Below are 15,749 nucleotides of genomic sequence, written 5' to 3' on the forward strand. Positions count from 1 at the left end.
GCTCGGCGGGGGGTTGACCGTGGGTGCAGCGCCAAAAAACAGTGAGATTTGGACAGAAACACAGCGGGGGGGTCCCCTCGTCATCACCCCCGGCCTTTATTTGTGCAACGCATACGAACGGCTCTCCAAGCACCTTCATCTTCCTCCTCCTCCTCAGCAGCAGCAGCAGCTCCTGCCAAAGCCCTGGGCCAGCCCAGGGGGGCAGCAAGCCCTGGGAACCCCCCCACGGTTCTTGGGCTCCAACACGAGGAGGATGAGGAGCGCCTTCGTCCCGCGGAACGTCACCGCTCGACCCCAAACCGCTTCCCCCGGCACTGCGGGGTCCCCTCCTCGCTTTGTCACCAGCCCGAGGTGACGGCGGCCGTCCCCATGTAGTGTTGGCCTTGCCCGGCGGCACCCCCTCCGCGAGGTCCCGCCGGGTGCTGCTCCCCGCTGGCACCCGGTGCCACACCACCACGGCGCTCGGCACCCAGGGGTGCCCCTCAGCCCGCTCCCTGCGGCGGCTCCGGCAGCGGCGCGGCTACGGCTGGCTCCCCGGTGCCGACCCGTTGATGCCGACCGTCTCCTCCGGGCGCAGCTTCTGCATCTCCATGCGCTGCTGCTCCTTCTGCAGCTGGTACTCACGCATCTTCTTCTTGCGGTAGTAGATGCCGTAAGCGATGCCGGCGATGGCCAGGGCGCCCAGCACCACCAGCACCAGGACCACGATGAGCCCCACGTTGACGTCATGGTCTGCGGGATGGCACGGGGGGGTCAGCAGAACCCATATAACAAATCACCCCCCTCCCAGCACCCAGCGCCCCGTCCCCACTCACATTGCACCCACACGGTGATGTCGCGCTTGTCCCTGCCCAGTGCGTTGCTGGCCTCGCACTGGAACGTGCCGGTGTGGGCACGCTTGGCCGTGTGCCACTGCCCAGGGATCAAGCGGGTCCCGTCCTTTTTACAAACCACATCGGGCCGGGGGTTGCCCCGCGCCTGGCACCGCAGCGTCACGTTCTCCCCTTCCGTCCAGTTCTGGCTGGAGGGGCAGCCCCTGTCGTCCAGTTTGGGTTCGGCTGTGGGGACACCAGGGGACATTACTCCCACCTGAAATGCGCCGCGACGTCCCCACCACCTCCCTGGCTCCCCCCTGCGCACCCACCAGTGACGATGAGCACCACGGGCACACTCTTCTTTGGGGTTTTTTTGCTTGCGGGCATCCTGGCCTCGCAGAGCACCTCGGTGCCATTATCCTCCTCCGACACATTCCACGTAAAGCCCAGAGGGGACGGTCCCCAGGCGGCCAGGACGCGGGGACCCGCTGTCACCTGCAGCTGCAGCTCCGGGGAGTGCCCGGGTGGCAGGACGCAGCCCCCGCTCACCTCCGTCCCCTCCTTGAGGACACTGTTGTTGACGTTCAGCTGCGGCTGGGGGTGACCTGCGGGTGACAAGGGGGGACACCTGAGGGACGCTGTCCCCACCATGCCACCCACCAGAGCGTGCTGCACTTACTGTAGACGTGAACCAAGGTCTGCTGCCGCCGCTCCATGGGTCCCACCCGCACGCTGCAAACCACCTTGAATTGTCCCTGCTGAGTGTGGGACACCTCGGCCACCGCACGGAGCCCGTCCTCGGTGACACGGGGTGACAGCGAGTGGCCGGCCAACGAAAGCTCGAAGCGCGGTGCTGGGAAGACGTCCCGGACTCTGCAGGAGATGTTGAATTTTTCGTCTGTCTCCAGGTTGGTCTCACTCATCTCCAGCTGGGGATCCTCAGGGAAATCTGCAGCAGGGGAGCAAACGGTGAGACACGGCCACCGCCGGCTGGGGGACACGCGGTGACACCGGCGCCAGCTCACCGTAGACGTCCAGCACCCGCGGGGAGGAGGTGGTGTTGAAGTGGACGTTGCTGGGCTGCAGGTCGAGCAGTGCCTGGCAGGTGATGTTCTGCCCCTGGTCCCCGCGCTCTGCTGTCACCTGGTGTCTCACCACCACGTCCTGCGGCTCGTTCTTGTCATTGTCCTTGAAGGTGGCGGTGTGCAGGGTGGTGGCACCGCGGCGCAGGATCACCGTCAGGTTCCGGACGGGCGCCACGCGGGGCACGTGGCACACCAGCTCGTGGCTCTCGCCCACCTCCAGCTGCGGCACCGGCTCCAGCACCGCCTGCTCCAGGGGACCTGGGTTTGGGGAGGACAAGACGCGGCGTGAAGGGGACGCTCGGTGCCACCGGGGCTGACGGCGCCATCCCAGAGCCGCTTACGGTAAGCGATGAGGGTGGCCGACACCGTTTTCCTCGTGCCCATGCAGAAGTAGAAGCAGAGGATGTTGGAGCTCCACTCGGTGATGTTACGCAGCTCCACCACCTTCTCGTTCGGCCCCGACGCATCCAGCTGATGCTTGTAGAAGGACGTCTCCAAATTCCCCGTGGCGTTGGGGTTCTGGCACGTGGTCCTGCACTTGAGGCGCACCGTCCCGCCGTACTCCACCACCGGCTCCGGCGGCTCGATGAACACCTCGAAGAAAGCGTGCAGCTGCCCTGCGAGGCGAAAGGAATATCCGTGAGGGTCCACAGGGTGCTGGGGAACCCCCCAGGAGAAGGCAAAGGGGCCCCCAGGTTTGTCCCCAACCCAGCACCCCAAGGGGAAGCGTCCCCGTGGCGGCAGCGAGGGAGAAGTGTGGAGCTTCCGAGCTTCTCCTTTGCTGTGGGAAGTGCCCTCGAGGGCGCGTGGGGAGGGCAGGATCCATCCCTTCCCCCCTCCCCCCCGCCCCCCATCTGCCAGCCCCAAAAAAAATGAGCAGAAAGGGCAGAAGGTACGCGGGGAGGCGTGGGGCGCGCCGGCAGCTCGCAGCAGCTGTCCCCAGCCGGCGGCCAGATCCTCACCGCGGTGACAGCCCCCGTGAGGGTGACAAAAGTCAAATCCCTTCCTGGCAAAGCTGGGCTGCGTGCGGAGCCCCCGCTTTGGGAAAAAAAAAGCCCCCCGGTGAGTCAGTGGCTGCGCCCCGCCGCTGGGGGTTCCCCGAGATTTTCCTCAGCCGCCCAGTGCAAAGTCCTGCCCTTTCCCAGAATAACCGGGCGGAAGCAAAGGAAAAATTCCTCGGAATTGCCCCAAGACAAACAGATTTCGCAAGGGTGCCCGGGCTGGGCTGCGCCGCGTCCCCCCCCGTCCCCCGTCCCCCGCTCTCTTTCTGCTCGCCCTCAACTCGCTTGGGGGGGGACGCGCTCAAAAAGGGCTCCGTGACGGGGCAGGGCACGGTGTCACCGACACGCTCGGAGTCACACGCTCGCAATGACACGCGTGTGCTCGCCCCGACCTGCTCGTGCTCGCCCCGACTCCCTTGCACGCTCGCCCCGACGCCCTTGCACGCTTCCCCTCCGGTGCCACAGCCCTGGGGACACGCGGGTCCCCTCCGCCCTCTCCCCACCACCCCCGTGCCCCCCCCGGTGCCCCTCACCTGCGAGCATGTTCACGGCGCACAGGAGCAGTGGGAGCGCTGCGGGGCGCATGGCACCGGCACCGGGCTGCTTCGGAGCTCCGGGAACACCGGGGAGGGACCGGGGAGAGGGGGTGGGGGGGTCTCCGTGCGCACCGGGATGGGGCCGGTCCGAGCAGTCCGTGCGCACCGGGATGGGGCCGCTCGGTGTCTCCGAAAATTTCGGCTCCCAGGGCGATCGGGCTCTCCGTGCGCACCGGTACCGGCTCCGGTTCGGGCTCTCCGTGCGCACCGGTACCGGCTCCGGTTCGGGCTCTCCGTGCGCACCGGGGTGGATCCGATCGGGCTCTCTCCGTGCGCACCGGGACGGCTCCGCTTTGGGCTTTCCAAGGACACCGGTACCGGCTCCGGTTCGGGCTCTCCGTGCGCACCGGGACGGCTCCGCTTTGGGCTCTCCAAGGACACCGGCACCGGCTCCGGTTCGGGCTCTCCGTGCGCACCGGTGTTGCTGGCTCAGGATCCTCGCTGTGCTCCCGCTGGGCAGGCGCTTTATGAGCTCGGCACAAGCCCGGCCCCTCCCGGCCCCCCCCGGGGAATTCCGGGGCTGTGGGGACTTCGGCGCCGGGGTTCCCCCGGGCAGCTGGACCCCGGCCTGGGACCGTGGGACAGCCCCACAGCCCTCCAGCCCCACTGCTGTCCCACCCCGGGACGGGGCAGTTTTCCTGCCCCATTGCCCGGGATGGGGCAGTTCTTTTGCCCTCCCCCCCCTGCTGCCTCCCCGCCCTGGGACGGGGCAGGTTTTCTGCCCCACTGCCCTGGGGTGGGGCAGATTTGCCCCAGATGGAGCAGCCCTCCTGCCCCACTGCCTGGGAAAAGGGGCACCTTCTTTCTGCCCCCATGGGGCAGCCCTCCTGCCCCACTGCCCCCCTGCCCTACTGCCCCACTGCCCTGGTATGGGGCAGCCCCCCAAATCTGCCCCACTGCACTCGCTCCAGCCCCCTGCACCAGGGCTCCCAGATTTTGGGGTTTGGAGGGGGGGGGACTCAGCCCCATAAGACAAATTTGGGGCTTCCTGACGCCCCCCACACCCAGCACCGGATTTTTGTGGGGGCCTGGCCAGGGCTGGATTAAGGCTCAGTATCGGAACAGTGACCTCATCCCAAATGCATGAGGAGAAGCAGTGAAACTCTCCCTCCCGCGCACTCCTCTTCCTTTTTTTCTCTTCGTGTTTTCGTGGAAGCGAAGCCTTTTTCTCACCACGAGGAGCCGGGAGGGCGGCCAGACCCCATCGGCGCTGGGGAGCCAGGATGCGGCCGCCCCGGTTTTTGGCACGGCGGGGGCCGCTGGCTTTCCAAAGTTTTCCTTTTGGGGACAAAAGCCTCAGGTTGAGAAACGCCTCCAAGCCATACCCAACGCTGACCTGGGGACAAAGCGCAGCCCACGCCGCTGGCACTGTCACCCCCGTGTCCCCTGGGGTTTGTCTTGGCGCTGGCGACGGAGGAAAGTCCGGGGCCAGCTCCCGGGGTTTCACTTCTGCATCCCACAGCAAAAACCCTGCTGGCTTTATAAGAATTGCGCCGGGACCGCGGAAACCACGTGGCCCTGTCCCCAACCAGGGCCACCACGGGTTGCGTCCCCTTGTCCCTTCCGGGAAGGGGGAACCCACGCGGCGCCCCACGGCTCCGCCGTCCCCGTGCACGGTTCCTCGTCCCCAAAGCCACCCCCCCCCGGTGTTGTTGGGGCGGGCAGCAGGAATTCCTTATCTCCCCACGGCCGTGGCCTCGCTGGGGCTGCACAAAGGGCATTTCCTGCGTGGTCAGCAGTGTGGGGACGGGGACACGGGGACATGGGGCACGTGGGGGGGACGTGGGGGTGCAGGGAGGGGTTGGGAGGGGCGTGGGGGTAAGGGGGACGGGGGTTGGGGGGAGGATGTGGGGACGTGGGGGCATGGGATGGATGGGGAGGGACGTGGGGACTTGGGGAGGGACATGGGGACGTGGGAAGGGACATGGGGACATGGGGAGGGACATGGGGACATAGGGAAGGACATGGGGACAGGGACAAGGGGGACAATTGGGGGGGACACGGGGGACATGGGGATGGATGGAGAGCGACATGGGGCACGGGGATGTGGGAAAGGATGGGGGGACAGGGACAAGGGGGCGCACTGGGGGGACATGGGGGACATGGGATGGATGGGGAAGGACACGGGGACAGGGACACCGGACACGGCAGTGGACTGGGAGGGACACGGGGGACTGGGACACGGGGGACACCCCAAATCCCTTCCTCTGCTCTGCCGCTCCCGCAGCTCCGTCACCGTGCGGCACCCCTGGGGACACCCTTGGGGACACCCTTGGGGACATCCCCATGTCCCCAAGTCCCTGTCCCCTGACGCATCCCATAAGGTGCCACCCCGTGCCAAGGGCTGGCGGCACGGCCACCGTTAACGAAGGTGCTAACGAGGCCACGGGGGGGGTCCCAGCCCCGGGACGTCCCCGTTGCATCCGAGCAGGATGGGCTCAGGCGCCAGCACGTGTAACCTCTGGCTCCGTGCTTCCGATGGGGAAATTCACCGGGGGGACGCGGGCCCCAATACAGGATACGGTGCCCGGTGCAGGATGCGGCCCACCCCGTCCGGTCCTACAGAGCCCCCCCCCAACCCCCCCCAAGCTCCGGTGGCCTCACGCTTGTCCCGAAATGTCCGGAAGCGCCCGCACGGGGCAGCCACACGCCAGCATCGCTGCAGGAAGGGGCCCTCCAGCTGCTGCCTTCACGTTCCCACCATGGCCTTTTTGGGGTGCTGAGCCCCCTTGCACACCCGCTGCAAGCTCCAAGCCCCGTTGCACACTCACTGCAAGCTCCAAGCCCCATTGCATGCATGTTATCAGCTCCAAGCCCTGTTGCACACTTGCTGCAAGCTCTGAGCCCCATTGCATGCACCTTACAGGCTCCAAGCTGCATTGCATGCATGTTACATGCTCCAAGCCCCATTGCACACTCACTGCAAGCTCCAAGCCCCATTGCACACTTGCTGCAAGCTCTGAGCCCCATTGCATGCACCTTACAGACTCCAAGCTGCGCTGCGTGCATGTTACATGCTCCAAGCCCTGTTGCACACTCACTGCATGCACAAATCCCCATTGCACACTTGCTACAAGCTCCAAGCCCTGTTGCATTTGTGTTACATGCTCCAAGCCTTGTTGCACACTCACTGCAAGCTCCAACCCCCATTGCATACATGTTACATGCTCCAAGCCCCGTTGCACACTTGCTGCAAGCTCTGAGCTCCATTGCATGCACCTTACAGACTCCAAGCTGCATTGCACGCGTGTTACAGGCTCCAAGCCCCGTTGCACACTTGTTGCAAGCTCCAACCCCCATTGCACACGTGTATTACAGGCTGCAAGCCCCGTTGCACGCTCACTGCACGCTCCAAGCCCCATTGCACACTCACTGTGGGCTCCAAGCCCCTTTGCACACTCATTACAAGCCCCAGACCCTTTGAACACTCGTTACAGTCCCGAGCCCCTTTGCACGCCTGTTCCAAACCCTAAGCCCTCTTTGCACCCCACAAACGTCCCCCGTTAACGAGCCTGGCTAATGAGCCTTGTTAACGAGCCCGTGCCCTGGCTGCTTTCCACTTTTCAGCCACGGCACTGCCAGGAAAGGGCCGTGCCCGGGCCCGTCCTTGCCTCTGGGCGCCTGGAGCTGGAGCGGTGCCACTTGGCGCCGTGCCCTCGTCCCCTGCACGGCACCCGATGTCCCCAGGGGCACGGGGACGGCGCCGTCACCCCGAGGTGCTCCTGGTGCTGGGGCACAGCGGGGACGGGCTCTGCACCGCTTGCTCATGTCCCCATATCCCTAAAGGATGGCTGGATGTCCCCACAGGGTGGCTGTACGTCCCCATGTCCCCATGGGGTGGCTGCATGTCACCGTGGGGTGGCTGTATGTCCCTATATCCCTAAGGGGTGGCTGTATGTCCCCATATCCCTAAGGGGTGGCTGTATGTCCCCACAGGGTGTCCGTATGTCCCCAAGGGGTGGCTGTACGTCCCCATGTCCCCACAGGGTGTCTGTACGTCCCTATGGGGTGGCTGTATGTCCCCATATTCCTAAGGGGTAGCTGTATGGCCCCATGTCCTCAAAGGGTGGCTGTATGTCCCCAAGAGGCATATGTATGTCCCCATGGGGTGTCTGTGTGTCCCCATATCCCCAAGGGGTGTCTGTATGTCCCTGAGGGGTGTCTTTATGTCCCCATATCCCCTTAGGGTGGCTCTACATCCCCATAGGGTGGCCATACATCCCCGTGTCCCCACAGGGCACCTGTACCACAAGCCCAGGAGCCACCCAAACCCCTCGACGCAGTCTTCAAGCCCCCCCCCCCCAAAAAAAAAACAAAACCCAAGAGCTGGGCACGACCTCACTTTAATGGGGCGGGGGGAGGAGGCGCAGAGCCCCCAGACCCCGTCCCGGCTATGGGATGTCGCTGTAGGGCATGGAGAAGGGGTAGAGCGGCGAGTAGCGCGTGTCGTGCCACAGCAGCTTCTTCTCCAAAAAGTCCACGGCGGCCACCGTCAGCACCAGCGTCTGGTGCTTCAGCATGCTGTGCACGTTGAGACCTGCGGGGACACGGTGGGGACACTTTGGGGACGTTTTGGGGGCGCTTTGGGGCTCTTTGGGGTGCTTTAGGGCACTTTGGGGATGTTCTGGGGGCACTTTGGGGCACTTTGGGGACTTCTGGGGCGCTTCGGGGACGCTTTGGGGAGCTTTGGGGCATTTTTGGGGAGCTTTGGGGACTTCTGGGGCGCTTTGAGGACGCTTTGGGGAACTTCGGGGACGCTTTGGGGTGCTTTGGGGAGCTTTGGGGCATTTTGGGGGTGCTTTGGAGAGCTTTGGGGCACTTTGGGGACACTTTGGGGCACTTTAGGGCACTTTGGGGCGCTTTAGGGCACTTTGGGGTACTTTGGGGATGTTCTGGGGGCACTTTGGGGCGCTTTGGGGCACTTTGGGGATGTTCTGGGGGCACTTCGGGGACGCTTTGGGGAGCTTTGGGGCATTTTAGGGGTGCTTTGGAGAGCTTTGGGGCGCTTTGGGGATGCTTTGGGGCATTTTAGGGCACTTTGGGGTGCTTTAGGGCAATTTGGGGACGCTTTGGGGATGTTCTGGGGGCACTTTGGGGCGCTTTAGGGCACTTTCGGGATGTTCTGGGGGCACTTCGGGGACGCTTTGGGGAGCTTTGGGGCATTTTGGGGGTGCTTTGGAGAGCTTTGGGGCACTTTGGGGACACTTTGGGGCACTTTAGGGCGCTTTAGGGCACTTTGGGGACGCTTTGGGGATGTTCTGGGGGCACTTTGGGGCACTTTAGGGCACTTTGGGGGTGTTCTGGGGCACTTCGGGGATGCTTTGGGGTGATTTGGGGCATTTTGAGCTTGCTTTGGAGAGCTTTGGGGCGCTTTGGGGATGCTTTGGGGCACTTTTTGGGGCGCTTTGGGGATGCTTTAGGGAGCTTCGGGGGCGTTTTGGGGTACTTTGGGGACGGTTTGTGGCATTTTGAGGATGCTTTGGGGTGCTGTGGAGGCTTTTGGAGCACTTTGGGGATGTTCTGGGGGCACTTTGAGGCACTTTGGGGATTTCTGGGGCGCTTTGTGGACACTTTGGGGCATTTTGGGGGTGCTTTGGAGAGCTTTGGGGCATTTTGGGGATGCTTTGGGGTGCTTTAGGTTGCTTTAGGGATGCTTTGGGAACATTTTGGGGACACTTTAGGGAGCTTTGGGGTTGTTTTGGGGTACTTTGGGGACGGTTTGGGGCATTTTGGGGACTTTTGGAGAAGCTTTGGGGTGCTGTGGAGGCTTTTGGGGCACTTTGGGGATGTTCTGGGGGCACTTTGGGGCACTTTGGGGACTTCTGGGGCGCTTTGAGGACGCTTTGGGGCACTTCGGGGAGCTTTGGGGCACTTTGGGGAGCTTTAGGGTGCTTTGGAGACATTTTGGTGTGCTTTAGGGAGCTTCGGGGGCGTTTTGGGGTGCTTTGGGGACGCTTTGGGGCATTTTTGGGAATTTTGGAGACGCTTTGGGGTGCTGTGGCTTTTGGGGCACTTTGGGGACTTCTGGGGTGCTTTGAGGACACTTTGCGGCACTTCGGGGACGCTTTAGGGAGTTTGGGGCATTTTGGGGGTGCTTTGGAGAGCTTTGGGGCCGCTTTGGGGAGCTTTAGGGTGCTTTGGGGATGCTTTGGGGACATTTTGGGGTGCTTTAGGGAGCTTCAGGGGCGTTTTGGGGTGCTTTGGGGACGGTTTTGGGGCATTTTGGGGACTTTAGGAGAAGCTTTGGGGTGCTGTGGAGGCTTCTGGGGCACTTTGGGGATGCTTTGGGGGCACTCTGAGGACGTTTTGGGGACTCTTTGGGGACACTTATGGGGATGCTTTGGGGATGTTTTAGGGCACTTTTGGGAGATGCTTTGGGAACACTTCGGGGAAGTTTCAGGGACACTTCGGGGACGCTTTGGGGGTTGCTTTAGGGACATTTTGGGGACACTTTGGGGGCACTTTTGGGGGCTCTCACCTATGACAGGGATGAGGGTGATGGTTTTGAGGTCGGCCACGGCTTTTTCGATGTTCTCGGGCATCTCATCGCTGGGGAGAAAAGGGAAAATTACACTTTGGGGACACCGGGACGGGGTTGGGGGACATGGGGGGGGGACATTTGGGGTGACGGGGGGGGGCTCACACGTCAACGATGAGCACGGAGCTGCCCCAGTGGCGATACCGCGCCAGATCCCGCAGGTACCGGGGGTCGGCCGTGGGCATCTCCAGGTTGTCCACCACGTGCAGCTGGTCCTGGAAAAAACCCCAAATGTCAGCCAAAAAAAACCCTTTTGGGATGGATTTGGGGTTTTTGGGGTACCCCGTACCTGCATCAGCTTGACGGTGAGCGCCGCCTTCAGCCCCAGCACCCGCACCTTCATGGGCAGCATGTAGAAGTAGCTGGTGGGGCCCCGGGGGCCGTGCGCGATGCCACCTGTATGGGGTCGATTCGGGAGCTTGGGGTGGGGTCCCAAATTCGTCCCCCCCCCAGAAAAAAATAGGGCCCCAACATACTAAATGGGAGGCCCAAGATCCTAAATTGGAGCTCCAACAGCTCAAATGGGGGCCCCAACACCCCAAATGGGGACCCCCACACCCCAAAAGGAGACCCCAAAACCCCAAACGGGACCCCAACACCCCAAAAGGAGACCCCAGTACCCCAAATAGGGAACCCAACACCCCAAATAGGGACCCAACATCCTAAATGGGGGCCCAAGATCCTAAATTGGAGCTCCAACAGCTCAAATGGGGGCCCCAACGTCCTAAATTGGAGCCCCAACATCCTAAATGGGGGCCCCCACAGCCCAAAAGGAGACCCCAAAACCCCAAATAGGGACCCCAACACCCCAAATAGGGCCCCAACATCCTAAATGGGGGCCCCAACACCCCAAATGGGGGCCCCCACACCCCAAATGGGGGCCCCAACATCCCAAAGGAACTACAACACCGTAAAGGAGACCCCCATACCTTAAATGGGGACCCCAACACCCCAAAAGGAGACCCCAACATCCTAAATGGGGTTCCTAAACCCCCCTATAGGGATTCTCACACCCTAAATGGGATTCCCAACACCCAAAGAGGGACTCTCACACCCTAAATGGGGTCCCCAACACCATAAAAAGGACCCCCTGACCCCAAAGGGGACCTGCCTGACCCCAAAAGCCCCCCCGACCCCAACCCCCCCCCTCCAACCCCAAACTAGCCCCCTCCAACCCCAAAACAGCCCCCTCCAACCCCAACCCCCCCCCCCGACCCCAAAACAGCCCCCTCCGATCCCAAAACCCCCACCTCCAACCCCAACCCCCCCCCTCCAACCCCAAACTAGCCCCCTCCAACCCCAAAACAGCCCCCTCTGACCCCAAAACCACCCCCCTCTGACCCCAAATCCCCATCCCAACCCCAAAAGCCCCCCTCCGACCCCAAAACCCCCCCACCGACCTCAAAACAGCCCCCTCTGACCCCAAATCCCCCCATTCCAACCCCAAAACCCCCCTCTCCGACCCCAAAACCCCCCTCTCCGACCCCGAAGACCCTATGGGGTCACTCACCCCCCCTCCACAGCGGGGATCGGATGCTGCCGTGCCGCGCGCGCCCCGTCCCCTTCTGGCGCCACGGCTTGCGCCCCCCGCCCCGAACCTCGGCGCGCGTCTTCACCTTGGCGTAGCTCTGGGGGGGGGGGAATTAAAATCTTAATTAAAACCTTAATTAAAATCTTAATTAAAATTAAAATTTTAATTAAAATTAAAATCCCGGGCACCAGGATCACCCCCCGAGCCACCCCAAATCTCCCTTGGTATCCCCATTCTGGCACCGCCTAAAGGTGTCCCGCTGGTACCCAAAGCTCCCCCTCTCGCCCCACAATCCGCCCTCTCAGCCCCAAAATCCGCCCTCTCAGCCCCAAAATCCGCCCTCTCGCCTCAAAAACCTCGCTTACCCCAAAAAACTCGCTCTCACACCAAAAAATTCCCTCTCGCCCCAAAAAACTCCCTTTCGCCCCAAAGCTCTCCCTCTCACCCCAAAAACCTCCCCCCAAGCCCCAAAACCTCTCCCTCTCGCCCCAAAAACCTCCCCACGAGCCCCAAAACTCTCCTTCTTGCCCCAAAAACCTTGCTCACCCCAAAAACCTACCTCTCGCCCCAAAAACCTCACTCACGCCAAAAAACTCTCTCTCACCCCAAAACCTCTCACCCCAAAAACCTCCCCACGAGCCCCAAAACTCTCCCTCTCGCCCCAAAAATGTTCCCCCACCCTAAAAATATCCCTTCCACCCCAAATATCTTCTTCTGCCCCAAACCCTCCCAATATCTCCCTCTGCCCCCAAATCTCGCCCCCAAAACTCTCCCTCTCGCCCCAAAACTCTCCCTCTCACCCCCAAAACCTCCCTCTCACCCTAAACCGCTCCCTCTCCCCCCAAAAATCTCCCCAACATCTCCCTCTGCCCCAAAACCTTTTCCTCCGCCCCAAAACCTCCCCCCCAAATCTCTCCCTTTCACCCCAAACCTCTCCCCCAAACCTCTTCCTCTGCCCCAAAACCTCCCTCTGTCCCCAAAACCTCTCCCTTTCGCCCCAAAACCTCACCCTCTGCCCCAAAACCTTTTACTCTGCCCCAAAACCTCCCCCTCAAACCTCTCCCTCTCACCCCAAACCTCTTCCTCTGCCCCAAAACCTTTTACTCTGCCCCAAAACCTCCCCCCCAAACCTCTCCCTCACCCCAAACCTCTTCCTCTGTCCCAAAACCTGTTTCTCTCCCCCCAAACCTCCACCTCTGCCCCCAAACCTTTCCCTTTGTCCCCAAACCTCCCCCTCTGCCCCAAAATCTCCCCCTCTCACCCCAAATCCTCCCCCCCGACCCCAAAACCCCACTCACGATCCTCTTGAAGTTCTTCTGCCACGTGGCCACCGCGTGTAGGATGTCCAGCCTGCGGGACACGGGGTGGGGGCATCACCCGGGGGTCCCTCAGTGACCCCACACCCCAAATGGGGACCCCAACACCCCAAAAGGAGATCCCAGCACCCCAAATAGGGACCCCAACACCCTAAATGGGGTTCCCAAAACCCCCTATAGCAATTCTCACACCCTAAATGGGATTCCCAACACCCTAAATGGGGACCCAACACCCCAAAAGGAGACCCCAACACCCCAAATAGGGGCCCCAATGCTCCCCCTAGACCCCAAAGGTAACCCCCCTGACCCCAAAACCCCCTCCCTGACCCCAAAATCCCCCCCTCCGACCCCAAAACCCACCCCTCCAACCCCAAAACAGCCCCCCCAGACCCCAAAACCCTCCCCCTCCAACCCCAACCCCCCCACACCGACCCTAAATCCCCCCCTCCATCCCAAAAAGCCCCCCCTTCAACCCCAAATCCCCCCCCCCGCCTACAAAAGCCACCCCTCCAACCCCCAAATGCGGCCCCTCTGACCCCAAAAGGCCCTCCCCATGACCCCAAAAGCCCCAACCCAACCCCAAATGTTTCCCCCCAGACCCCAAAAGCCCCCCCAACCCCAACCCCCCCTCCAACCCCAAAACCCACCCCTCCAACCCCAAATACCCCCTCCAACCCCAAAACCCCCTCCCTGACCCCAACCCCCCCCCCTCCAACCCCAAAAGCCCCCCCCTCAACCCCAAAACAGCCCCCTCCGACCCCAAAACCGCCCCCTATGACCCCAAATCCCCCCCCTCCGACCCCAAATCCCCCCCCCGACCCCAAATCCCCCCCTTACCTGGGCGCGATGGCGAAGACGTCGGGGTGCAGCTGGGCCAGCCCCAGGCGCTGGTGCTGGGGGTGCCGCAGGGACCCCACCCACGCCTGCGCCGCGACCCCCCCCGGGGGCACGGGGACACTGCAGGGACGCAGCAACGGGGACCGGGACGGGGACAACGGGGACAATGGGGGCAGGGGGGGGGGACGGGGGGGATGGGGACAGCGGGGGGGACGGGGGGGGCGGCGGGGCCGGGAGCTCTGTGGGGGGATGAGGGGATGGGGACGGTGATGTCCTCGTGGGGTGCCCGACCCCAAAGCCGTCCTGTCCCCAGTAATGTCCCTGACCCCATGGCAACCCTGTCCCCAAGGATGTCCCCAAGCCCATATCCATCCTGTTCCCATGTCCCCAGCCCCACTGTCCCCATGATGGCCCCATGGCCATCCTGTCCCCAATATCCCCGACCCCACTGTTGTCCTGTACCTAGTGATGACCCTGTCCCCATGGCCACCTTGTCCCCAACAATGTCCCTGACCCCAAAGCCGTCCTGTTCCTAAGGATGACCCCAACCCATGGCCACCCTGTCCCCAACGTCCCCATGATGTCCCCAACCCCACAATCACCCTGTCTCCAATGTCCCCAGCCCCATGGCCCCACTGTCCCCAAGGATGTCCCTGACCCCATGGCCATCCTGTCCCCATGATGACCCTGACCCCACAGCCACCCTGTCCCCAATGTCCCTGACCCCACAGTCATCCTGTTCCTAAGGATGACCCCGACCCCATGGCCACCCTGTCCCCATGATGACCCCAACGCCATGGCCATCCTGTCCCCAACAATGTCCCTGACCCCAAAGCTGTCCTGTCCCTAATGATGACCCCAACCCCATGGCCATCCTGTCCCCAAAGATCTCCCCGACCCCACATCCATCCTGTTCCCAATGTCCTCAGCCCCATGGCCCCACTGTCCCCAGGGATGTCCCTGACCTCATGGTCACCCTGTCCCCAACAATGTCCCTGACCCCAAAGCCGTCCTGTTCCTAAGGATGACCCCGACCCCACAGCCACCCTGTCCCCAATATACCTGACCCCACAGTCGTCCTGTACCTAGTGATGACCCCGACCCCATGGCCACCCTGTCCCCATGATGACCCCAACCCCACAGTCACCCTGTCCCCAATGTCCCCGACCCCACTGTTGTCTTGTCCCTAATGATGACCCTGACCCCATGGCCACCCTGTCCCCGATGTCCCCTTGATGACCCCAACCCCGCAACCACCCTGTCCCTAATGATGTCCCCAACCCCGATGCCCCCCTGTCCCCATGCCCTCCCATCCCCCCAATGCCCCCCCATCCCCCCAACGCCCCTCCAGTCTCCCCAATGCCCCCCCAGTGCCCCCCCCACTCACCTCTGCCGCTCCCGGTGCCCGCCGCCCCCTGCGGGTTCACGGCCGTGAGTGGGACCCCAGCCCCAAAGACCCCCCCCCAGCAGGCCCCGCCCACCCCCCCCACAAGCCCCGCCCACATCCCCAGACCACCACCCACACCTCCAAGCCACGCCCACCCCCACAGGCCCCGCCCACCACATCCAAGCCCCACCCACCTCCCCCAGACCCCGCCCCCTTCCCTAAGCCCCTCCCACTACCTCCCAAGCCCCGCCCACCCCAAGCCCCTCCCAGCACCTCCAAGCCCCGCCCACCTCCCCAGACCACGCCCACCTCCCTGCACCGCCCTCCAAGCCCCGCCCACCTCCCCAGACCACGCCCACCCCCATACGCCCCCTCTAAGCCACGCCCACCCACCCAGGCCCCGCCCACCTCCCCCAGGCCCCGCCCACTCCTCCAAGCCCCCCCACCCCCCGCAAGGCGACCTCCCCCCAAGCCCCGCCCACCTCCCCCCCTCCCTCCCAAGCCCCGCCCCCCCGCCCCCAGGCCCCGCCCCTCACCCTCGCGGCCCGGGCCCAGGCCCAGGCGGCGGCGGCGGCTCCGCGGGGCCCGGCGCGGAACATGGCGGGGGGGGGGGCGCTTGATTATGACGTCACGGAAGGGGAGG

At 63.4% G+C, this 15,749-nt stretch overlaps 2 protein-coding genes across 2 annotated transcripts; both read right to left on the minus strand.

The window, feature by feature from the left end:
- Positions 1-79: 79 nt before the first annotated feature.
- Positions 80-4,135, minus strand: LOC137846430 (intercellular adhesion molecule 1-like). The gene is made up of 7 exons (XM_068664371.1): positions 3,435-4,135; positions 2,242-2,517; positions 1,841-2,158; positions 1,495-1,764; positions 1,145-1,420; positions 816-1,058; positions 80-732 (listed from the first exon to the last, which is right to left on the minus strand). The coding sequence occupies exons 1-7, from the start codon at positions 3,484-3,486 to the stop codon at positions 521-523; spliced, it is 1,647 nt and encodes a 548-aa protein (XP_068520472.1). The 5' UTR covers positions 3,487-4,135; the 3' UTR covers positions 80-520.
- Positions 4,136-7,824: 3,689 nt separating this feature from the next.
- MRPL4 (mitochondrial ribosomal protein L4) lies at positions 7,825-15,471 on the minus strand. Its single transcript, XM_068664343.1, has 9 exons — positions 15,416-15,471; positions 15,107-15,134; positions 13,720-13,958; positions 12,865-12,916; positions 11,546-11,663; positions 10,325-10,431; positions 10,141-10,250; positions 9,976-10,046; positions 7,825-8,034 (listed from the first exon to the last, which is right to left on the minus strand). The coding sequence occupies exons 1-9, from the start codon at positions 15,469-15,471 to the stop codon at positions 7,889-7,891; spliced, it is 927 nt and encodes a 308-aa protein (XP_068520444.1). The 3' UTR covers positions 7,825-7,888.
- Between the last annotated feature and the right edge of the window lie 278 nt (positions 15,472-15,749).

Source organism: Anas acuta, chromosome 32 (genome assembly GCF_963932015.1).
Source record: "Anas acuta chromosome 32, bAnaAcu1.1, whole genome shotgun sequence".
NCBI lineage: Eukaryota > Metazoa > Chordata > Aves > Anseriformes > Anatidae > Anas > Anas acuta.